Source organism: Sorex fumeus, unplaced genomic scaffold, assembly GCF_029834395.1.
Source record: "Sorex fumeus unplaced genomic scaffold, SorFum_2.1 ptg000265l, whole genome shotgun sequence".
NCBI lineage: Eukaryota > Metazoa > Chordata > Mammalia > Eulipotyphla > Soricidae > Sorex > Sorex fumeus.
In genome coordinates this window covers 9880901-9906830 of record NW_026606322.1, presented here as the reverse complement: position 1 = coordinate 9906830, position 25930 = coordinate 9880901, and the positions used below count along the sequence as shown (strand labels likewise).

The following is a 25930-nucleotide window of genomic DNA, read 5'->3' as shown; positions in this document are numbered from 1 at the left end:
ATTACTAAATGCTTTGCTCCGGGCAAGAAAAGGCACAAACATGAGCAACATATGCTTTAACTAAATAAGGTGGTATAATATTCACAGAAGTGAAGCTCTTCAATTTTTCTTTGTTCATTTTGCTTCGGTCTTCTTCCTGGTGCAGAGAAGATGGCGAAAAAATTCATGGCTTTTCAGTAGATGGTGTGGAAGGAGTGCATTACTATTAATCCACTAGGACAAGAAATGATGATTCCCTGTGCTTGAGCATCAAAGATAAAATACTTCCAAGTCCTCAGGCCAAATTTGGGAGAAAGATGGTATAAAGATAGAGGATCAACAATGTCAGGAAGCTAATGATCTGCCCCACATTCCTTTCCTCACACTACTACCATCCTGATGGAAATTCTACAAAAAAATAGATATTAACTGCCCCGTGAATGTATTAAATGCCTTTTATGAAAATAGAGGAAACTGGATGCCTAGGGAATTTAGGAAAAATAAAAACCACTTTTTATTTAGAGGTAGAAGCAAAAGGAACAGGATACAGTCAAGATATATCACCTTCAATATTCTAAGGAAAGAGAAGTGAGAATTAAAGTTCAACAGAGTAAGAAAGGAAGAAAACATGGTACCTTCCTATGTGATTTAAGTATCTTGTTCTAGAGGTATTAAAAGTCAGGAAATTGCAACAATGCAGTGTGCACAGAAGGGTTTTTCAGTCCCTGTCCATAATTTATTGGATATCACAGAAAATGAAACAGGTCACCGAGGAGAATGGTTTTTCATGAGAACAGAGTCAAGGATTCTACCAAGTATATCGCTCAGTAAATTTGATATCTATTTATTCCACTGTAAAAGATCAGTGATCCTAAGGTCAGGCCAATCATGATACTCCATTTCCCAGGTTTTAGAGTGATTAGATTCTGGGTGAAAAAACCTAATGGCAGGTTATAAACATAAAGATTGGAGGTAGAAGTTCTGATACCATACCATATAAAACATAAAGATCGGAGGTTCTGATACCTCTGATATCCCCGAACCTCAGTGTTTTGGATAGGTCTCCTTGAATAGCACATCATGACCTTGTGGTCATGGAAGGAGAGAAGTGGATCCAATTTGAGAGCAAAGCTAATACGCTATAGCCTAGAGGCCAGTTAGAGATTGACTACATGATAATTTTGCTGAACCCCTGACTCTGCCAACCAAAGGTCCTAGATATTGTGTACTGTATAGCATACACTTGGTATTGAGTGAGTTATTCTAAGTGTCATCAAATGTTTCCATCATTGAAGGCAATTTGAGCCACAACTTCCTGATACTTGGGTTAAAGACTTTTTTTATTTGCTTGTTCTGGGGCCATGCCCATCAGTGCTCAGGTTTTATTCTGGACACTATTCAGGGATGACAACTCTCACACTCAGGGGACCAAATGTGGTGTGGGGATTCAAACCAGGGTCAGCTATGTGCCAGACAAACACCTTATCTCTATACTACCTTTCTGACACCATTAGTAAAAGGATACTTTATTAATGCTATGATATAGGATGAAATCACAAGAACATTTTAAGATATTTTCATTGTATTCTTTTTTAGGAATATATTCTTAATATTTTATTTTTTAAATTTTATGTTCACAACGTTGTTCACCATAATTGATTACATTCAATATTTCAACACCAATCCCACCACTATTACCCATTACCTCCACCATTATTTTAAATTTTCTCACCAACACTAAAGCCTGCCCTGTGGGCAGATGCTAAATAATTTATTTTGTATTGCTTGTTATGAATAGTATAAGATGTCACATGGCTACAAAAGTGGCCACGTGCTCCTAGATATCTAAAACTTTAAATACTTGGGGTTCGAAGATATCTCTGGCGAGCTGCCATCTTCTGAGATTTATTTGTGAGTCTCTGGATCTTGGCCATTAATTTGCTTAAATAGCACCCAGAGGCCATTGATGGGGTAACAGCCAGGACACCAGATGGGTTAGGGAGATGGGGAAGGACGGCCCATAACCACCTCCACGTGGCCTGGAATTTTCAGTCACTGGTCCCTCGTACCTGAGTTTTTCCTCTGGGGGTTTGTGGCCACCGGGGTTTGTCTGGAGTAGGTTAAGAGAGAGAATGTCTGCTCCATCTGAGGCGCTTCAGTGAAATCAGCTCAGCATGGAGTCCGGGGACATCTCTGTGGCCTTCATTGTGTTCTTGACATGAATAAAACTAGTGAATTAGATAACAAAAATAAAATGATAATATCTGTGATTAAATGAAAGAGTGATAATGCCTACATAGCATTGCCGATTCTGATGAAGAATTCAAGCTGCCACATAGCATTAACAATATGATGATGCTTTTTTTGATATCCTTCATTATGAAGATAATTTGATTTTTAAAAGAAGTTTAAGACTTTAGAAAGTAGAATGAAAATTCAATGTTACTTGGTGTGCTGGAATGCAAATTCAAATACAAACCCCAAATGCAAGATCCAACTTTGGTTCCAAAACTTTACTTCAGAAATTTAAGATGAGTGAGACTTGCAGAACCTTCATGGAAAACCCTTCTGTGACTTGGGTCACACAATGTGGCAAGATTTCATAGATAAGAAAAAATGTGTAGGTTTTATTATGAGCCTCAAAACGAAACTCCAAATGAACCCGAGGCAGTAGGAGCAAAGGAAATTACAGAAGATTCATTTTTTTAAATTAATAAATTTAATTTTTGATTGACATTCTGTAATAAACCATTAATGGTCATGGTTTCTTGTGTACATGGTTCCAAAACCACATACATCACCAGTGTACCCATCTCTCTCCCCAAAAGACCCCAACACCCCTCCCTCTAATCTCCCTCACCCCTACCTCAATTGAATCAGTTCTCCTGTTATGTTGCCTTTGAGCTTTGTTGGTACCTGACTGTGGGTCTTTAAGTTCCACTTATGAGAGAGATCATTCAGTATCTATCTCTTTTGTTGGAGCGATATCACAGCAGGTAGGGCGTTTGCCTTGCACGCAGCTGACCCGGGCGGCCTGGGTTCGATTCCTCTGCCCCTCTCAGAGAGCCTGGCAAGCTACTGAGAGTATCTTACCTGCACAGGAAAGCTTGGCAAGCTACCCGTGACATATTCGATACGCCAAACACAGTAACAACAAGTCTCACAATGGAGACGTTACTGGGCCCACTCGAGCAAATCGATGAACAACAGGAGGACAGTGACAGTGACAGTGACTTCACCTAACATGCTAAGAAAGAACAAAACTATGCCATTTGTAGCAGAAAACTTTAACTTAAAAAACAAATTTCTCCTTATTATACCTTGTACAGACCTGGAGTGAGCTTGTGTAAATGGGTGTCAGAGGAGTTGCCTGAGTTATTCTTGTTGATGAAAGGTGATCTAGAGTCCAAACAAGGAGCCGGGTTCAAAAAACACAGTAAACTGAGGGACCTGGTAGATGGAGGATGATGTGGGTGGGTTCATGTGTCTTAGAATATGCGTGTGTGCGCATGCATGTTAAGAGTATTTCCAAATCATCAAGATTTGACTAGCTACAGTCTTCTGCATCTACTCAGTATTTCAAGCTAATGAAATCATGCAAATGTCGATGAAAAAATGAATCCCAGACCGGAGAGGTGGTAGAAGGTGAAAGGCTTGCCTTTCATGAGATCCTTATTTAAAAATAATAATAATAATAATAACCTTTTTGAGACACACATTACACACCTTATATTCACTTTATTCAAATATATAAGCCAATGATTTTAAGTAAGTTTACCAATTTGTACAACCACCACAATAAATAAATAAATTACAAATTAAATATTTGTATCATGGCTACAAGAATTCTCATGTAGGGGCTGGAGCAATAGCACAGCGGGTAGGGAATTTGCCTTTCATCAGGCTCAATTCCCAGCATCCCATATGGTCCCCTGAGCACTGCCAGGAGTAATTCCTGAGTGCAGAGCCAGGAGTGACCCCTGTGCATCCCCAAGTATGACCCAGAAAGAAAAAAAAAAGAATTCTCATGTACATTTACTGCTAATTCTCACTAACATCCCATACCATTAATCAACTACCTGTTTACCTGTCCCTACAAATTTGTCTTTTCTGGATTCTTGAAAAGTATTGAATTAAGTACATAGATCAATTTGGAGAGAACTGTTAACTTAATATTGAATCTTCTGATTGAGACCATATTTCTCAATGACTTCTAGGTCCTTGTTTTTTTTTTTCTTTTTGGGTCACACCTGGCAATGCTCAGGGGTTGCTCCTGGCTCATGCACTCAGGAATTACTCTGGTGAGGTTGGGGGACCATATGGGATGCTGGGATTCGAATCTGGGTCAGCCACGTGCAAGGCAAACACCCTATCCGCTGTGCTATCACTCTTGTCCTTGTTCTTTCATGATAAACTTTATTTGGATTAAATGTATATACAATTATTTATTCTAAAACAAAAAAATCAGTGGTATTTAGTGTATTCACAATTTTGTGTATTTTGAAGTCTATCTAGTTCCAACATATTTTTTTGTTCTTAAAAATCCTCCCACAGAATGCCCTGCCTCAAAGGCAGGGTGGGATGGGGGGGATGGGATGGGAGGGATGCTGGGACCCGTGGTGATGGAGGATGGGCACTGGTGGAGGGATGGGTACTTGATCATTGTATAACTGAAACCCAAGCACAAAAATTGATAAGTCTATAACTGTACCTCATGGTGTTTCTTTAATAAAAAAAAATCCCCCCACATGTACTTTAGTCATTTACTTCCCCAAAGCCATATATTAGTTAGTTACTTCCCATTCTTTATCTTTCCACTGTTGGAAACTGATAATCTTTCTTTTTCTATGCATTTAACCAGTATGGTTATTTCACATAAATATTTCATTGTGTGCATATAGTATAATTTGTTCATTCTGTTGTGCAGGAGAAACACTCATCTGTTGTTAGAAATTTGGATTCTGTCCAAACTTTGGATTCCTATATTGTGTGCAATATTTGTATACAAATATTTGCACATTTTGTTTGAATGCTTATTTCAATTCTTTGGGCTATATATCCAAGAACAAAATTTCCCTCATAAGATACTGTGCTATGTTGAACATATCTGAAGTAAAAATGTTTTAAAAGAAAGAATATGTCCAACTAGGTGGATTAGAATACAATTAAACTTGAAATGATGGCTCCCACCTAATCATTTGAAGATTCTTATGCCAAGCGACAAATAGGGAAGCAACCGTGCATTCTGGCAAGGATAATGGAATCCCACATTAGAACAAGTTTGGTATGTTGTTTCACAGTGGGGAGAGGGAAGAGACCATTGCTATCTCCATGTTTTACTGAGACGTCTCTTTATATCCCTTGTCTAATTTTGAAAATACACAAATAATTGCTGAAATAATTTCCTCAGGATCACTCTAGCAGAGAAAACCACCAAAATATCCATCCTTTTGGTGTACACAATGTGTTTTATGAATATTTGCGTCTTCCCCACTCCAATAAAGATATGTTAAAGACTTCCCTCCCAGAACCTATACATGTAAGCTTATTTCAAAATAAGGAGTTTTGTAGATCTAATTGAATTAAGATGAGGTCATAAGATGAAATCTAATTCAATGATTTTTTATTGATTTTTTTTTGTAGTGATTCACCATGAGGTACAGTAACAAAACTTTCATTGTTGAACTTTGATCATGCAGTCATCAAACACCCATCCCTTCACTAGGGCATGTTTTTCACCACCAAAATTCCCAGTATCCCACTCCCGCCCCCCACCCCACCTGTGTGGCAGACTGTTTGTACAATACTCTCTTTCTCTACTTTAGTTACCTTCAATGTTTCAACATCAGTCCCACCACCACTCATATCTGCTGAACTCATAGACTATGTGTTTTGTATTGCTTGTTATGGATAAAATATAATGTCACGCAGCCAAGAGAACAGTCACGAACACTAGGAATTCTAAAATTTTAATAATTAGGGTCTGAAGAGATCCCTGCAGCAAGTTGCTTGGGTCCGAGATTCGTTCATGTGTCTCTGGATCACGGCTATGTGGGAGCTTAAATAGATGGTGACTGGATGTGGCATCATCTCCGAGTCCCGTCAGGGCAGGGGGAAGGAGATGGGCTGACTTTTCACTTATCCCGTGACACCTGGCGTTTGCTGCCACTGCCACTCTCACCTGGAGCTTGTCTCTGACTTCTAGAAAATGGCAACTGCCGGAGCTCTTAGAGGGCAGGTGGAGGGATGGCACCTGCCCTTGTCTGGAGCCGCCCAGCAGAAACGGCCTATTGCAAAGGCCAGGGCCATTTCTATTTCTGCAGCAAGTTGCTTGGGTCCGAGATTCATTTGTGTGTCCTAATTCAATGATTTGTAAGAAGGAAATTTGGATGTGGACTCACAGTTGGAGAGCACCATGTGACGAGAGAGGCAGACACGGGTGATAAGCTGCTACATGCTAAGAAATATTTAAAACTGCCAGGCATTAATGGCAGAGAGGAAAAAGCTTTTCCTGAAATCTTCAGAGAGAGAGGAGGGGGGGCAGGGGAACCTTACCAGTACCAGTACCCTTGATTCAGTACCTTCAGTGATTCTGACTTCCAGGACTACTGGACTATTTCTGTAGTTTTGTGGGGAGGGAGGGGCATGGATCAAATCAGGCAGGGGCTACTTCTGCCTTCGCGTTCATCGGTCACTCTAAGGTGATCGAAGGACCGTATGCCGAGCTGGAGATCAAACCAGGGTCAACTACATACAAAGCAAGCATCTTACTATCTTTTTGCACCCAATTTCAGTAGTTTTTAACTACTCAGCTTATGGTACTTTGTAATGGCAGTCTAGGAAACAAATGCTCCCTATCTAAACTACGAAGTGCATCATATCTAATCTGCCATCAGCCCAGAGTGAGATCACGCCGTACTTGTGCACTTGGCTCTGTGTGCAGGAAAGGGTGCCCTGTTAGGTACTATCCATTTGCTGAGCAATCTGACTACAAATTGAGCCAAGAATCCCGGTACATTTAGAAAATAAAAGACAAGAGAAAAATCTGATTTTTTGTGTGGGAGGCTGAACAGACTGTGCCTAATAACTAGAGACCATTAGGGAATCAGTGAAGTGGAACAAAGGTGGGGTGTGAACCAGAGAGGTATGATAGAAAGAGCTGTCTATAGGGAAAATAGTATGATCAATGATAATTATAATTGTTTACATTTCTTAGCGCATTAGTTGACAAAGCTCCTATAAAACATGAGGTTAAATATCTCTAAATGGTTTAGCAAAAAAAAAAAACTAGGCCTTTAAGGCCCCTGTTTTAATAATGAGGCAACTGAGACCCTTAGAAGTTAACACCTTGTTTGGACGAATGCTCGAGCTCTAGCCCTTGACTCATTTGGGCCCATTGTCTCTCCCAGGGCTCATCAGAATCACTCTGGGTTGAATCCAGACCCCTTTGTGAGGTGCAGCTATCTTTCAAGGCTCTGTGATCATCTCTCCTGTCTCCCAGGACCAGTGGACTGCGAAAGCACAGATTTGGTGCACAGAAATGGGAACTGGATGATGAATTGAGGTGAAAATAGGTGGAGCAAAAGGTCCTGGGTCTGGGGCTCGGCAAGACTCCTGCTTCTGCCTCCGCCAGTGTGTGCTCCAGAGCCGATCTGACACGGGCATCACCCTCCACTCTGTCTCCATGTCAGGACGTAGTCATGGAAACTCACTCCCTTTGTAAGCTGATGAGGGGAGAATTAGGTATAAAGGAGGGAATCAAGTTAATTACCTGTCATCCCCTCTCTGCTCTCTGTGTGTTGATTCAAATTAAGCTTTTTCACTTTTCTGATGTCAGCAGATACCAAACGACAGGAGGGAGCACAGGCCCGAGAGTCAGAACCTTCAGGAAATAGCCAGTTCCCCGTGGATCCTTTAACCTGTCTACCTCTTTGTTTAATTCTGACCCAAGCAATGTGGAAAGCAAATCTCTGTCTGACCTCCCTCAGTTTCTGACCCAAATTCACTGCCTGAATTTTAACCATCTCTGATTCTGTATTCAGTCAGCACTTCTCTCTCTTGGTGAGAAGAACAGAAAAGTTTACAATTGAATTCTGTGTTTTCTGCAATTCATGGAAAGCTCAGAGGAGTAATTAAGTAAGTCTGTGGTGGATATTCTATGCTCCGTGTTTTCTACATGGAGGGAAGTGGAGGCAAGGTCTAGAGGTTTTGTGTGAGAAGTGTTACACACAGACTCCAAGATGAGCCTCTTTCTTTTCCTTAAGTCTTTTCTCTACAGCATGATGGGAGGATTTGTTACTTCCTGAGTGATTCTTGCTTGCTCTTAGCTTGCTTAAGTCTTTCTTTGTCTTAACACCCTTTGTTTTTTATATTTTATTTTATGTGCCAATATTGACAATACTTACCTGGGATGACTTCTTTTTTTCATTTGTTTTTGGGCCATACCCAGCCTTGCTCAGCTCCTTGCTTGGTGGGATTTAGGGGACCATGAGGTTCTGGGAATTCAACTTGGCCTCTTGCATGCAAAGCATGTGTTCCACACCACTGTACTATTCTTGGCATAAACACGACTTCGAATATGGTACTTCTGAACACCATCAATTTCCTTTACTATAGTCATCAGACAGGTCAGCACCATGCATATAAATTCTAACTTCCCATACAGCCCTGTGCTTCTGTGTACAGGGACCATGTCTTCAATCATATGTCCCAATGCTAGATATCATATCTATGACACAGAGTCACTGTCACTGTCCTCCCGGTGTTCATCGATTTGCTCGAACGGGCCCAGTTACATCTGCATTGTGACACTAGTTACTGTGTTTGGCATATCGAATACGTCACGGGTAGATTGCCAGGCTTTGCCATGTGGGCGAGATACTCTCGGTAGCTTGCTGGGCTCTCCGAGAGGGGCGGAGGAATCGAACTCGGGTTGGCCATATTGGCCGCTTGCAAGGCAAATGCCCTACCCACTGTGCTGTCGCTCCAGCCCACGACACAGTATATTATCAATTAATACTAACATAAGAAATGATTGGTGCAGTCAATGAATATAGTGAATGTAGTTTCGGATGGTCCATCTTGGGAATAGGAAGTCTTTATGTCAAGTCTGGAGTTTAATATAATCTATTTGGATTTCAATGCTTTTTTATACCCCACTCAACTAGCATGAACATTAATAAGGGACTCTTGAAAAATTTTCAGAACCGTTTTTTCCCCCAAACTATGGTCAGCTTCATTCAGGTCAATATGTCTCTTGAGAAGTTTAGTCCGGCTGACTGTGAAAACTGTACGCACTAAATGTGCTGCTTCATGGCAGGAACTTTAGAGGTATGAAAGAAGAATGAAAAAATCATGAAATCAAGTCATTAAAGAGAGTGCCCACAGAATGTCCTTGAAACTCTCCTAAGAGACTATGGGTCAGAAGAAAATTCTAGGAAAGAGATATTATTTGAGAATAAGGACACCAGATGTGGGGGCTGGAGTGATAGCGCAGCTGGTGGGACATTTGCCTTGCATGTGGCTGACTTGGGTTCGATTCCCAGCATCCCATATGGTCCCCCAAGCACCGCCAGGAGTAATTCCAGAGTGCATGAGCCAGGAGTAACACGCTGAACATCACTGAGTGTGACCCAAAAAAGCAAAATAAATAAATAAAATTTAAAAAGGTCACCAGATGCTGTCTAGGGGAAGAGTTAACTCCATTCATTGTTGTATGTGACACTATGACTTTCTCCTTGTATATATATATATGGAGGTTAGCATTTTTAGTAGGACTCTTGGGAGGTGTGATTAAGGTAGAAAGTACACTGAAATAAGATTTAAAGCTCTGAATGCTTCTCTACCATCAAACAGTGATAGGACAACAGTTCTGGGCCTTTGTTTCCATTTCTGTAAATGAAGGGAAGGATAGAAACAGTATTCCCTAAGGACTGTTTTATGGATTCTTTTGTGTGTGTCGAGGTGGCGGGGATGCAAGGCATGGGAACAGAGAGATTGCTCCACCCACAACATTTCTCAGGGCTTACTTTTGGTTGAGTGCTCAGGGATCACTCTTGGCAGGGTTCAGGGAATCATATATGGTGCCAGGGATCCAACTTGGATTGACTGAGGGCAAGGCAAGTGTCCTACTTGCTGTACTATCACTTTCTCCTGTTTGATGTATTCTATAAAAATAGATGTTACATTTCCCACCTGATTGTCTTGGAAACTAAGCACAGCTGCAGAGTGAGAGTAATGCCTTGCATTGGGTACTTAGATTAATCTCAGTCTGGAGGTGGCCAGGGTGGCATTGCCTTCTTTTTGTCCCCTATTTTCCTCTCCTCTCCCTTTACACCTCTGGTGGGAGGCAGTGTGCTATGACACTCCATTGACTGGATTTGGGAGTCAGAAACAACTAGGCACTCTTGACTCCAGCTCTGACACTTCCAACACTGATGTGTGTTCCAGCCTAGACAAACTTCCTTAACCTTATTAGGCCTCTCTATGAGGCTGCTCAGTGTTCTTAAGGTTATCCCAAGGGTCAAATGACTTAAGATAAAGAAAAGATACAAACATTTGCCATAAGTCCTCACAAATATATTATTACTGATGTTTTATATTTTCATATGTAAAATTTCGGGGTTGATTCTTTAACTTTTTACACTCTCATTTGTTTGCTATTTTGTTTGCATAACCTCCCTCCCCCTGCCTTGTGTAACCAAGTAGACTCATACGTTTGTTTTCACTTCATCAGATACTTAATTAGATCAGTACCAAGTGCTTCTTGCCCTCTAAACCCACTGAGCTAATTGCCGAGGTATAAGAACTTCCTGGACTATTAGTATGCTGGCAGGTTTCCTTATTGATAAAAAACATTATGATAGATAACATTGATAAAATTCTGGCCCTAAAAGCACTCAGAAGCAACAAGTAACTGATTTACTAGGAGCATAGGTTTTCTTCTTTTTAAATGTATTTTTATCTTTATTTTTATTTTCTATTTCCTTCATTTACACAGTAAGATGAGAGGACTAAAGATGAGATAAAGGAAGTCTTTGATTCCTTATAAAGTTCTGTGAAGTTTGACAGCATCGCAGCAAGTATCTATCTATGCACTAGTAGTTCTTATCTTTAAATTTATTGACGTTCACAATGACAACAACTGATAAATTATCCATAAATTATCTCTTGACTTTGTTATCAATAATGGATAGCTTTTGTAGGTAGAAAGTTAGATTGTGAGAATATCTATGTTTCTTATAAATAAAGTATTTGAATAGCGCTTACAAATAATTTGTTGTGCCTTTAATTTCAGTTGATTGATTTTGAAGAGCTGTACTGGGATTTTACAAATACATTCCATGTGATGACTTTGGAGAGCGTTTCTTCTTGGTGCCCTAAGTTCTGGGGTCTTCTGGCAATCTAGGTGAGTTCTAACTAGTCTTCCACAAGTAAATGGGCAAAAAAGAGGTGGAAAACTCCTTGAGGCAAGGATTGTTTTAGTCATGGTTTATATCCAGCATATAGGAATTTACTGGAGCTTTGGAGATACTAATGGATGCATTTCAGAGTCTGAAAATATTGCGTTTCTCTTAAGCAGTAGCTGGATATGGTTTAGGCAGGAAAATCTGATGGAAAACACATCTAAGGCATATTCTGAATCACAAGTTTCAACAGTGGGACTGCAGTCTTTCCTTTTTCATTTAACGTTCCCATCTTGAATTACTCTGGAGCTGACACTTTAATACTCTTGGAGACAACTTCAGTGGACACCCTCAGTCTCTCAGAATAAAGGGATGAGCTCAAAGGACTTGTTAAGCAAAAGTTAAAAGGCAGGGATAGTAAGGTTTTCGGAAATGAATCTTAGGTCCCAATGTGGGACAGTGTCTCCTTGGGGGTGAAGAATTTCCTTCACCAAATTCAGATTCTGTGAGGAGGTAGAAGCAGTGGCCTTGGCATTATATTTAGAATACAATGAAGAAGAAAGGAATGAACAAAAGAGAGTGGACAGACAAATATGCAAAATTAGGCTGACTGTTAATTAGAGGTGAGGAGAGCGAGAATGGAGAGAGAGAGAGAGAGAGAGAGAGAGAGAGAGAGAGAGAGAGAGACTGCTTATTCATCAACATGGTTTCCTGGACCCCTGGCAAGTTGAGAATTTTGAGATCTGTTCATTTGTCCTTCATTGCCATGACTCATACTTCTGATGATAATTTTTAGTATAGAGTCATTTACCAGCTTTTGTCTGAATTATTGCTTATCATTTACACTTGAAGATTGGCAGAATGAAGTCAGGTTTTAGCTAGGGATAGAACATTCTGTTTTGGAGGAAGCAGTTGGGTTACAACCACTATGTAGAGATCTAAGCTCCAGGGACCTTCCTACCACATATCTGTCTTAGGACATCACACGGTGTTTTTCTGAGCATGCTCTGGCCAACAGTCCAAGAGCCTGGTGTTTAGCGGTGGGCCAGAGAGTGTTCCTTTTCTTCCTCCTTCAGCAAGACAGGATCTTGAGAAAGGCTTTGCGGAACTCAACGTTGAAAGTCGTGTAGATCACAGGGTTGAGGGCGCTGTTCACGTAGCCCAGCCATGTCGTGGCGCTATAAAGTTCTGGGGACACATGACAGGCTTGGCAGTGGGTGTTGAGAACATGGGTCAAGAAGAAGGGTAGCCAGCAGACAATGAAGGTACCTAGATTCCAAAGGAAGAGAAACACTAAGTAAGGGGTTTGCTTAATTCTTTGATTGCATGAAATTACATGTTACAAATAAAAATGATTCACAGTTGTATGGCTTCTACCTGTCACTAAACTGGAAGTTTACGCTTGTAGTTTTACCCACTCTATGATAAGCCACCATGTAGCTGAGTTTTTTAATGAGAAAATAACATGGTGACATTTTTGATTTTTATCAGACCTTTGTTCTTAAATCAGCTTTCTAATGTGATCTTTTGTTAGTCCTTTGCTAGACTTTTCTACTGCCTGATGCAGATATATATTTAATGTCTGTTCAAGTACAATAAAATCCTAGGTGCTGATGGGGAAAAAGACTTAGAAATTTGATTGATACAATTACTGCTGTTGAGATTACTTCAGGGGTTCTAGGAACCACCTAAGGTATGAGAAGTTTGGGCGTTATTTCAACAGAATTAATCAGCTTCATTAACTACTTGGCGTCTGTGGCTTAGCCTATTTAGAGGCCTAGCAGTGCTTAAGGATCACTCCTGGCTCTGCATTCAGGGATCACTCCTGGTAGTGCTCAGGGGACTGTCTAGGGTGCTGGGGATTGAACTCAGGCTGGCCGTATGCAAGAAAAGCAGGATGTCTGCTCTACTATCTTGCCAGCCTCATTTTATTTACTTTAAAAAGTTGGTTGCAGCACCTCTCCACAAATCATGTACATACTACAAAAATCAGCGATGATTTATATATCATGGAGCATTTACATACAGAAAGATATAAAGAGGGAAAATTACTACCTACAATTAAAAGTCCTTTACTTTGGGGCTACAGAGATAATACAGTGGATAAGGTGCTTTCCTTGCACACAGCTGACCTGGGTTTGATTGCTGGCACCCTATATGGTTCCCTGAATACTTCTGGAGGTGCTACAACAAAAAAGCAGAAAAAGACACCCTTAAATAAAAACCCAAACCCAAAATTAAAACGTTTGACATCTTGGTGAAATTTTAGGTCTTTTCCTTCTGTATTTAATGTAATCTAGATGTTATTATGCCATACGACTAATTTTTTGCATACTTATATTTTTAACTTAACATCTGAAAAATAAGTAACCCTTTATTGAATATCCTAGTAGTGGCTGAAACTCTTATGGAATCATAGTCTTGCTTTGTTATTTGATTTATCCATTATAACTTTATATTATAGGTCAGAAAATCATAAGCATAATTCAATTAGGTGAAATTCCTAAATCTCAGTCTAGGTCTTTTTCAGTGGAGTTACTGTTTATACATAAATTGTTTTTGATTGTATTCTAAACATTTATTATTATTACAGTCAATGGTTTTTCAATTTATGTCAAATGTGGTCATCCATGGCAGGGTGGCAGTGACAATCAATGCCACAGGACTCAACTTACCTAGCCCAACCCATCTAACCCTACCCAAGCTCACCAAGCACAATGACCAGCATCTGGGTTGCCTTCTTCTCCCGAAGTGGCACTGACCGAGGTTGCAGTGGACCCAGCTTCAGGGATGTTGACAACCTGCCATTACTCAGCTTCCGAACCTCTAAGCTGAGCTTGGGTGCCAAGTTGGGGCTGAGGGAATTTCGAGTCCTTCCCGGCCTTTTCGATTCTCCTTCGTCATCTTGGAAGCCTGGTCTTCTCAGGGCTGTATCCTGGCAGATGCTGTAGTAGCGCTTCAGCTCCATATGTGCCCGGCTAGGGGACAGGGGCTGCAGGTGTGACAAGAGAGGGTCTTGACATTTCTGAGGATATTGTTTATCTTCTGAAGTTTCCTGAAAGGAGCCAAGAGTGCAAGAAAGGAAAAGGAAGTATCATTGTGTGAAAACTACGCAGCATCTGTGAGAGGCTATGGAGTTAAGGCATAAGAAAATCACTTTATGACTAAAAAGCACCTACCACAAATAGAACATAGGGTAATTATAAGATGCCCTGAGAAGGATCAGCAGCACTGTAGCACTGCAGCACCATTGTTCGTTGATTTGCTGGAGCGGCACCAGTAACGTCTCCATTGTGAGACTTGTTGTTACTGTTTGTGGCGTATCAAATACACCACAGGTAGCTTGCCAGGCTTTGCCGTATGGGCGGGATACTCTCGGTAGCTTGCCTGGCTGTCAGAGAGGGGCGGAGGAATCAAACCCTGGTCGGCTGCGTGTAAAGCAAATGCCCTACCCACTGTGCTATTGCTCCAGCCCCTGAGAAGGATAGAGTAGGATTATGTTCCGGTTTCTCTGAGTTAGAGTTCTCTGGATAAAGTGGAAAACTCTAGGGCTTGACTTTGCAACAAATAAATGCAATGACCCACGTTCCTACTTACCAGTTTTAGAGGATAGGTTTTTTTCCCCTTCTTTTCTTTTTGGGTCATACCCAGCGATGCTCAGGGGTTACCCCTGGTTGCACACTCAGGAATCACTCCTGGCAGTGCTGGGGGGACCATATGGGATGTTGGGGATTAAACCCAGGTTGGCCACATGCAAGGCAAACGCCCTACCCACTGTGGTATCTCTCCAGCCCCAGATAGGTCTTATTTGAATCTTGATTCAAATAAACAACCAAAACTATTAAGCGTTTGTGATAAATTTAAGCACTGGTTGACTATTCAACTGTCTTTAGGGAGTTATTATTAGTTTGTTTAGTATGATATGGTATTCTAATTATGCATTTTATGAGTCTTGACAAAAATATCTTCAGTTAAAATACAGGAATAAAGAAATAAATGCATAGAATAAAGAAATACCTGGAATTTCTTTATTCATTTCTAGTGTGTGTGTGTGTATGGAGGGAGATATTGTGAATGTTTTGTCCCCATCCTATAGATTTGAAAAGTCAGTCTATAGATGGAAAGTCTAGAGTTCAGGTATAGATGAACTGAGATTGGCCATGAGTTCGAACTGCCAAAGCAGGCTGATATCTACCAAAGAATTAGTGATTCTTATTAGTTATTGATATTCCTACCTTTCAGTTTTTAATTTCCATAATAATTAGTAGAAAGAACAGAATAGCCAGAAATTTAATTTCAGCTTTTCTATTTAGTGGTTATACCCTTGGACAAGTTCTCTAAGGCTTCTGAGCCTCATTTATAAAATGGAAGAAATGGGGAAAAATGATTTTGAGATGAGTTGACTTTAACAATTGAGAACTTCAGATATGGGAATATTTCTGGTAGGAATGCATATTTTGAAGGAATGTATATGCCTGAAATACGAACTCCTTCCCATGCCTGAAGAAATACTACGTCAATGTTGTGTATAGGCACTGTTTGTCCTGTCCTCCCCTTGTTCATCGATTTGCTCGAGCGGGTCCAGTAAAGTCTCCATTTTGTTGTTACTGTGTTTGGCATATTGAATATGTCACGGGTAGCTTGCCAGGCTTTGCCGTGTGGATGAGATACTCTCGGTAGCTTGCTGGGCTCTCCGAGAGGGGCGGAGGAATCGAACTCGGGTGGTCCATGTTGGTCACTTGCAAGGCAAACGCCCTACTGCTGTGCTATAGCTCCAGCAAGAGTTCTTAATTAAGTCTTATAACTAAAGCCATAAAAGCAGACTTTTACTCCCCCACTTTCCAGGAGACACCAAGAACTCTGATACAAATGACAAATCCTATCAATTTCACATTTGCACCCAACACCTTCAGTTGCAGTTAGTGGAGCAAGGAGACCAGAGCTTAACTAGTAATATTGACCATTAATATCCATTGATCTGGGTCTCCTACACAGAGTCTTCCTTGAAAATGAACAGTATTCCTCGAACGCTCTCATCAAGACTTCAAGTTACCTGATTCTTCTAGTACATTCTTTTTGTGTATATAAGTCAGTATCAGCAAATCAAGAGCCCTACTTCTCTTTCCTTAGTTTGGGGAAATCACACTCTTATGGATAAAAAAAATGCTTAAAATGCTTTAAAAATGTTTACTACTACAATCAATCAGATATGCTTAAATGATTAATGAAGTAATGAATGCAAGGGATCTTTAAGATGATCTAGTGCTTTTGGAACTGGTTTGCAGAGGTATTTTTATGGATAATAGCATAAAATATTTAAATAGTTTGTGGTTTTCATGTTGACAGAATTTTTCTATACTATAAACATCTATTTTATTTGAGTGACCACTTAAAACCAAGATTATGTTTATAAACTGGCATCTAGTAATCTTCTAAAAGTGAAAATATCTAACTTGTAACAGATTATTTCTGAAACTAGGGAGTAGAGGAATAAGCTTTTGAGAGTTCTTATAAAATCTTGGACTCCAGAGTACTGATCTAGTTAGTGTATATACCTCCATTTTACTGATGTGGAAATTCAGTTTACAGAAGGAAAGTGGTTCTTCTAAGATTAGATATTAGTGGGTGTATTTTCCAGCTCTCTATACAGTTTTACCACTGCATCATGACTAGCATAAAGAAATACTGGTTACTTTGGGTCTGACTGGCAGAATCTTACTCTTGGATAGCAGGATAAAGCCCACTTTAGCAGATTCTTAGAAATACCAGCTTCTCAGTTCTCAAATATCTCTGGCCACCATTTTTCCTCTGTTTCTCTTAGAGTCTCCTCAATCCTTGGATCTAAAGTTTGCTAACGTTAACGTTAAGCCTCTGCTATTTTTTGTTTGTTTTTGTTTTTTGTTTTTGGCCATACATGCCAGTACTCAGAGCTTACTCCTGGCTCTGCACTCAGGAATTACTTCTGTTGGGCTCAGGGGATGATTGGAGGGTGTCAGGGACTGAACCCAGGTCACGCCATGTACAAGGCAAGCATCTTATCTGCTATAGTCTCCCTTTGGTTCCTTATTTTTAAAAATAATCTACATTAGGAGTCTCTAACTGTCTTAAAAAACAGACCTATATAAAGAGCAGTTAACTATATAAAGATGGAACAAGGCTCAGATTATAATCATTTTGGGTTGTAGAAGCCTTATTGCTCATATCTACTTGGCAGTAGAATTTGGGGTGTCGGGGGTGTATTGGTTTTACATTTAGCGCCAGCAGAATCTACTGTGCATCCTATTTAGTTTAGATGGGAGGGAGGACCGCCTTACATTGGGAGGACAATGATCAGGGTGAACATGGGATTGTCCTGTTTCTCCACAGTAAATGACAAACAAGACTTGAAAACTTATTAGCTTCCCTTCTCTGCTTTCCTTGGCTCTGCTCATACATTTCATTGAATGCCCTGTTCCTTCTAATGCAGATGGCTCTGGATGGCATCTTCACATCATATCCAGGAATCTTTGGCTCTAGTCATTGGGATATAGCCCAATATAGTCATATGATGATCCCGCTCAAATCAGATAGGAGCTTATGTATGTCATATATTACAGACACAAGTGGATATGGGGGCTAAATTCCATTCCAGGGTGGATGTGGAATGAAATCAAGCCAGCCACTGTAGAAAAGGTCTCTTACTCTGTTCTGACATCAAACACACGGCCTACTTACCATTTTCCCTGTAGCATCTGATGGGAATCGTGCTCTTATTGAAAACTGCCTCATGGGGTGCAGCCTCATACAGGAAGACTAGGAGAAACAGTTCTGAATTAGTTCAACATAATTGCACCATTTAGATAAAATGTTTTGAACATAGTTATGTTCGTATCCTCACAATCTGGTCGTGACGACCTATTTCACAGGGACCGATTTTCTTGTTCATCTCAAGTCTTGGGACTTCAACTTTGAGAGTCTCACTCAGGTTTATATGCTGTTATGTTGTCTGATGTAGGTTGATATAATGAAAGGTTGATCCAAACGGAACCATCCTTCAAGAGTAAAATCAGAATTTTTTTTTTGAGGCGGCGTAGGGTTGGACCACACTCAGCCATGCAAGGGGGTCCACCTCCCAGTGGTGTAAAGTGTTGCATAACATTGGTTTGTCCTTAAAAGGAGAGAGAGAACACAGGGGATTGCCCTGCCACAGAGACGGGGGGATGGGGGGGATGGGGGTGGGAGGGATATTATCCATGGTGGTGGAAAATGGGCACTGGTGGAGGGATGGGTATCTGATCATTGTATAATTGAAACCAAAGCACAAAAAATTGTAAACCTACAACTTTAAAAAAAATAAAATAAAATAAAGGGGAAAAAAACAAACAAACAAAAAAAAACAAAAAAAAAAAAAAACATTGGTTTGTCCTTGTTCATCCCACAGGGAACTTAGGTTTATTGAGTTACTCCCACCACAGTGCTCTCGAAGCACACCCAATTCCATCAGGCACTTCTAATCCTATATTGCTTTTCTCTTTCCTCTATGTCCTTTGCATGTTTTAGCATTCTCCTCTTTGTATAGACACAGGAATACAGTTGATGCTATGCTTTTGTAACATGTGAGTTAATTGATGAATAGTATTTACTCCTGGGCATCCATCATATTTTCGTGACTTAAGCCTCAGTTGTCCTTACGTCCTAACACCCCCAAAAGGAGGATCCCGGTGAGGAACAAAGTTGGATTCCAGGAAAAATAGTAAGCTACCCTTGCATCGAAAAAGGACAAGCTAAACACTGTAAGAAGTATAAAAAGTTAAGAATACAGTTATGGAACAAATTCTATCATGACCCTCAAAGAAGTAACTGAATAAGGACCTGCTGGGGTTAGAAAAAACTAAGCTGGCGGTAGTCTAGGATAGAGAGTGAGATGTCCCCAGGAAGAGCCAACCGTTAAGCTTAAATAGCTCTTATTGTACTCATACAAAATGACTAGAAATATTAGTAAGAAGTTAATTTAATATAATTGCTTAAATGGAGTAAAGGTAAAGGCCCTCCCGTTATTCATCGATTTTGCTCGAGCGGGCCCAGTAACGTCTCCATTGGAGACTTTGTTGTTACTGTGTTTGGCATATCGAATACATCACGGGTAGCTTGCCAGGCTTTGCCGTGCGGGCGAGATACTCTAGGTAGCTTGCCGGGCTCTCCGAGAGGGGCGGAGGAATCGAACTCGGGTCGGCCATGTTGGCTGCATGCAAGGCAAACGCCCTACCGCTGTGCTAAAGCAATACATCCTTAGATAGAATCCTACCCGTGAGTGGATCTCCTAGTAATCTAGACTGCTGAATCCCCAAATGAGATTTTGTCCCTGAGTTAATCTAAAAGAACTTCCCCTGAGGGGTGGCTTTACATCTGTTTATTGTTATGAAACTGTTCAACCCCACTTATGTGTACCCTAGCACTTCACGATTTCTATATAACTATGCTTTGAGAGGAAAAGAGGGTCATTGGTTACCAACCAGACTGTGGCCCCATTCCCTTGTTGCCCATTCCTTTGCTGGTCATTTGTTGGCCGGCCTGGGGAGGCGGTTCTCAGCCACTGATGGCACCCATGCCTTGAACTCACATAAAGTAATCATCTTATCCCTTTAGTATGTTTTGGGCCCTGAACTCAGTTCTTATTCCATCTATAAAGTCTTTATCAGAACACATTGACCTCTCCTTGTAATCTTCATGGTGTTTAAATGTAGTGGTTCATTAACTTCCTTTCACATTTTCACAAACATCTTGAGTTATCTATTTACTTTGGGTCAAGCCGTACTTTATTTGCTTGCCTAGATTTTCAGTTCCGTGAAAGAAGAAGTTATATAATATTCCTTTTCCTGTCAGAGGGCATGTGATCAATTTCAGTCATGCTTCAAGTGCATAATTTTCTTTGGGAGGGACGCATCTGGCAGTGCTGAGGGATCAAACCCAGGGCCATGCATACACAAGGGATGTGGACTACCACATGACCCACCACCTTGACCCTTTTGAGTACACCTTGAAGCATGTGGCAGGGACTGGGATAAGTTGAAATTAGTCCAAGAAGTTGAAAGGCACTGATCTTCCTTTCAAAGCGTAGAAAGGTTAAGAACCTGCACGATAAGCATCTGCAACCACTGACTGGTTATTGCCTTGACATAGAAGCTGGAGAGTTGTGATCGACCTCAATAGTGCTTGATGTGAGTAGCCTGGCCAAAAAGTCAGTCTTAGGACCTTACTGTAGTAAAAGGTACAAATGCCACACTAAAAACCTCCAGCCATGTCATATCTTAACTGCCAGCCTTTGTGGGCAATTAAAGACCTTGAAGGGAAACAGATCAAGCTTTGAAATGATCGGCCATCTGACCGGGTCACATGGCCTCTAGAAAAGACTCTCAGTGCACTTTTGAGATTGGATTTCCTGCTTCTAACAGCCAATAGCAGCCAATTACAAAGTAGGGTCAGAGGAATGTCCCTGACTTGCCACTACAGGTAACAATTAGTATACAGGGCCACGTGGGGTTGGGGTGGGGTGTGTGTGGTCTTTTCTGTGCCCCTCCAGGGTGCTCACTTGCTGGGGGAAGCCAGGCCTGACACTGAGACACTGGCTGTTTTGCCGAGTGAGGATCCGTTTTCTTCTCCTCTGTCTCAACACCACGTAGATCCTGGCATAGACAAGGACAGTCACTCCAAAGGGCACGTAGAAGGACACCACGGAGGAGTAGATGACAAAATCAGGGTTGGAGATGGAGCAGATGCTGGGATCCCCTGTGGGTGAGAGAAGAGGGTATAAAGTAAATCAGTTTGCTAAGTGCTAGGTGTCGGGAGAGAAATGACAAAATATATTCTCTACCCACACGCGGCCCCTCCGTGTCTAATCCTCAGGAAGCTTTAAGCAGCTGTTCAGGGGCTGGAGTGATGGCACAGCAGGTAGGGCATTTGTCTTGCACGCGGTGGGCCCGGGTTCAATTCCCAGCATCTCATATGGTTCCCCGAGCACCACCAGGAGTAATTCCTGAGTACATGAACCAGGAGTAACCCCTGTGCATCTCTGGGTATAACCCAAAAAGAAAAAATAAAGCAGCTGTTCAGCGGTTAAGGTGCTTACTTTGCAGCCTGCTAACCCTGGTTCCATCCCTGGCCCTGCATATGGTCATCTGAGCACCACCAGGAGTTACTCCTGGACGCGGAGTTAGGAGTAAGCCCTGAGCAAGGCCGATAGTGTGTGATCCCAAACAACAAAACAAAAACAAAGAAGCAGCAGTTTATGGTTCTGCCTGCCCTCCCCATCCCAGGTCAGGGGTTTCCTCATCGCTTCCCAGTTAGCAGCAATCCTGCCTTCCTTGAGGCCCTCCGCCGAAGCTCCCTCTTTACAGCCCCTCTGTGGGGTTGGCACACAGGGCCTGCTTGCTCATCATGTGGATGGGGCCGCAGCGTCAGACCCTGATGCTGTCAGCTCTCTGAGGGCAGGAGATTGCCTTCATCTCTGTGCTGCTCACAGTTGACTTAAGAAAATTTATCATGGGGCCAGAGCAATAGGGTAGCCAGTAGGGTGTTTGCTTTGCATGAGGCCGACAGGGGTTCCATCCCCAGCATCCCATGTGGTTTCTGAGTACCACTATGAATGATTCCTGAGTGCAGAGCTGGGGGTAACCCCTGAGCATTTCCAGGTGTTGTCCCCAAACAAAACAACAAACAAACAAACAAATGTATGATGGTTAGGTGTCAGACTGCTCCACACCAGGGCTGCAAACAAAAACAAGTCACTGTCTGTCCTTGGGGACATCCCAGACCACGTAGAAGGACTGATCCCTTCCAGAAGTTGTGCTGAGTGTCAGAGGAAAAAGCAGCCAGGCAGACAGGGAATCTCAGAGTGCAGGGGCTCCCAGGAGACATGCTATGGGCCTTCTCCAGCCCCTGCATCGGCCTGCTGGTGTGGAGGCCTTCAAGGATTGTCCAATGGCTCCAGCTGGCACAGGTAAGGGCCGGAGATGAGAATAGGCATTTGACTGTTTATAAAGGGCCCTTGGCTTTGTTTGAGGTGGAAGAGGGAGGGGAAGGAAGACAGTCAGGGTCAAAGTGCAGGCCTTGTATGCTCAAGGACTTACGTTTGACCCCTAGCACCACACAGTCCACTGAGCATCAGCAGGTGTAGCCCTGGAGGGCTGTGTGCTTCCACAGCCTGGTGTGACTTGGGGGGCTTCTGGGCACCCCCCAAATAGCCCTGGCAGTATACTGTTTCACTGGGTCCTCAACCATCCGACCTGTTTGACTGGCTGGGAGTGGTCCTGGGGCTCCCTTTTGAACACTGGATTATGAAAGAAAGAAAGAAAGAAAGAAAGAAAGAAAGAAAGAAAGAAAGAAAGAAAGAAAGAAAGAAGGAAGGAAGGAAGGAAGGAAGGAAGGAAGGAAGGAAGGAAGGAAGGAAGGAAAGAAGGAAGATAAAGAAAGGTGGAAATAAGGTCAGGATGGACAGTGTGAGTTAGGGAATATCCCTGCTCCTGCCTTTTGTCCTGAAATTCTGTTGGCACTTCTTGCTGGGACATTGCGCCTGGCTTTGCTCTCTGTAGATTTGCAGCCTTCTCTGGAAAATTCTGAGACTCCTTCAGTACTCAGGCTAGGGCCTGCCACTGGCGCTTTCTTGGAGGACAAAGAGAGGAAGGGGATTGTGTCCAGGTAACATGCCAAGACTTTATGCACATTTTCTTACTGAGCAGTATGGGGAGGAAGGTGGCATTGCTGTCTTCATTCTCAGGCGAGTGGCAAAGGGTCAGAGAGATTCAGTTTTGGGCTCAAGCTTGTACAACCTGAAAGGGGCACAACCAAAACGCATTCCGACAACCACTCTGACCCCCAAAACAAACTTATTTCTGTGATTTTGATTCTCTGCTTCCCCCCCCCACTCTGGGCCATGACACATTTGTGCTTTTTCCAGCACTCACAGTATCAGTTGGCAACGCAGCCAAACTTCAGGAAGGCTTGGCATTGTCCTGTCCAAAACTAAGCCTCAAACAAGCTACCTCAGGTGGGAGTTGGTTAGGAGAGGGCAAAAGCTAGCTGGGCCCCAACTTCTCCTTGGTTTTCTGAGAAAGGCAGGGCTGAGCATGCCAAGGTTTGAGACCCAGTGGTCCTACTTATTAACTATGCCATCACATGACTTAACTGCCAAACCTCAGTTTCATGATTGGAAAAAAGGACAAAAACATTATCTCATATAGGAGATATGAGAATTAATGAGAATAGATAGTAATTATTATTTATTTCCTGTTACTTATTTTTTCCCTCCTCTGAGAGGTTTGCTTATTTTTAAATGAAAAAAATTGGGGCATGAGTGGGGTGCCACATCTGGCAGTGCTCGTGTGCTACCTCCCAGCTCTGTACTTAGAAGTCACTCCAGGGGCCCGAGAAATAATACAGTGGGGGAAGCACTTGCCTTGCACATGGCTGACCTGGGTTCGATTGCCGGGATTCCATGAGGTCCTCTGAGCACTGCCAGGAGTGATTCCTGAGTGTAGAGCCAGGAGTAACCCCTGAGCATCATCAGATGTGGCTTCCAAACAAACCAAACCCAAACAAAAAAAATAATTCATTCCTGAGAGTACTTGGGGACCTTATGTGATGCCAGGGATCACAGTGGCTCTTCCTGGATGCAAACCACCCCAGCCCACTGAGCTATTTTTCTGATCCATTTCTGAGCATTTTGTACTAAAAGGAAAGGTATCATTTGCAGTAGGAATTTGGAGAGGGACACTTAAAAGGAATAATATTGGTTGGAGAAGGAGAAGGGAGAAACAGCAACAGTTAAGGGAATAAAAGTTTGCTCACTGTTCAGGGAGGCATTTTTCATGATAATACTAATTCTCGAATTTTTATGAGCTACTAGCAGATTTCTGATTCCTTTGGGTAGGAGCAAAAATCCAGGCAAAATGAATCACACTGTCACCTCCCCTTAGCCTGTGCCAGCTTCCTTTGGAAATGGTTCATAAAGCGTTGAGCTGTGGTCACTGAATTGGCATCTCTGGTGTTCCGGGGGAGATGGGGCCTTTCTGAACCGACAAGGAGCCATGTTGGCAGCGATCAACCCTTCTCTTGAAATATGCCTCCCTGTTCTCAGCGTCTGGCCATGATTGTACTGCTTCCTGCAATGAGGAAGCACCTCAGTGCATTGTGCTAATGAGGAGAGTGTGGCCAGGATACTATTCACCTGACGGCCATTATTGGTGTGGGATGGGCTCCATTCATCCTCCGGATATACATTGCAACTTTTCTCTGCTTGGTTCTGGGCTACATGAGCTTGACATCAAGATGGTATATATTAAATATAACTTTTACAAAGTGAGGGGCAGACACGGATATAATAAGTATCTATCTGGTGTATGTTATATTCTTGCATAATATAACAATATTTTGAGAATGTAGTGTTAGTTTCTAGGGCAGTGGTTGGGAGCTAGAAATCTAGGGTAGAAGATGACCTAGATGTGTTTAATATAAACATATTCCATTAGTGCTTATATATTCCATTATGGCTTACATTTTGTTATTGTTATTTATGGAGTTTGAGTTTCTATTAATTTGTTTTTGAGTCAACAGTATATTTTATCTTAAATTTTATTTTTTATTGACTTACAACATTCACAACATTAAGCAACATCAGAGGTTTAGCTTCATACCTTTATATGTATTAAATTGTGATGTTCCCCCGTCTCAGCACTGAAAAGAGCTCTCTCTTCACCCTTCCCACCCTCTTCCCTTTCCCACTGGTGAGCACCATAGTTTTTATCAAATCTAGTTTGTTCCTTGCTAGTTTGTTTACTTAGTTATTCATATTCTATGTATGAGTCAAATCATCCTGTAACTGGCTTTCATTTTCTTCCTTATTTCATTTAACATTATTACCTCAAGGGACTGGAAAGATAGTATTGTCACTGGTTTGGTCCCTGGCATCTCATATGGTCTTTTAGGCACTACTAGGAGTGATCCCTAAGCACAAAGCAAGAAATAATTGCTGAGTACTGCCTGGTGTAGCTCCCAAACAAAAAACCATAGTCAAGATTCACTTATTTTGGGGAGCCTGAAAGATAGTACAGGAGGTAAGACAGTTGTTTTGCATGTAGCTGTTCTGGGTTTGATCCCTGGTACCCCATATAGTCCCTTGAGCACCTCTAGGAATGAAGCCTGAGCTCAGAGCCAGGATTAAGCACTGTTTTTATATTATTTGGGTGAATGTTTAGGAGTGATATCACTGGATTATCTAGAATTTCTATTTTTGTTTATTTAATTTTTTTAATTTATTCTGATTTTTTTTTAAAATTTGGAGGATACATTCAACAGTGTTCAGGGCTTACTCCTAGTTCAGGGATTATAGCTGGTGATCTAAGGGATGGAGGTGGCCTCATGAAAGGCAAGAGCCTTACCCCTGTACCTTATCTTACCCTCTCCAGCCCTTTATTTAATTTCTTGGGGATGCTGAAGCTTGAACCTAGGTTTCATGAATGTAAGGCAGGTAGATTACTACCAAGCTATATTTATGGTCCAATCTTTATTTTTCT

At 41.7% G+C, this 25930-nt stretch overlaps 1 protein-coding gene across 2 annotated transcripts in view; it reads right to left on the bottom strand.

Moving 5' to 3' along the window:
- Window positions 1–12268: 12268 nt before the first annotated feature.
- The window catches only part of DRD3 (dopamine receptor D3), a 62600-nt gene continuing 48938 nt past the window's right edge, over window positions 12269–25930 (bottom strand). For both annotated transcript variants that reach the window (XM_056109411.1, XM_056109412.1), the window contains 4 exons: window positions 20953–21149; window positions 18099–18176; window positions 14094–14439; window positions 12269–12653 (listed from right to left, as the gene is read on the bottom strand). In XM_056109411.1, the coding sequence (XP_055965386.1) occupies window positions 12457–12653; window positions 14094–14439; window positions 18099–18176; window positions 20953–21149 (818 nt within the window). In that variant the 3' untranslated portion in view covers window positions 12269–12456. The remainder of the gene's footprint in view (window positions 12654–14093; window positions 14440–18098; window positions 18177–20952; window positions 21150–25930) is intronic.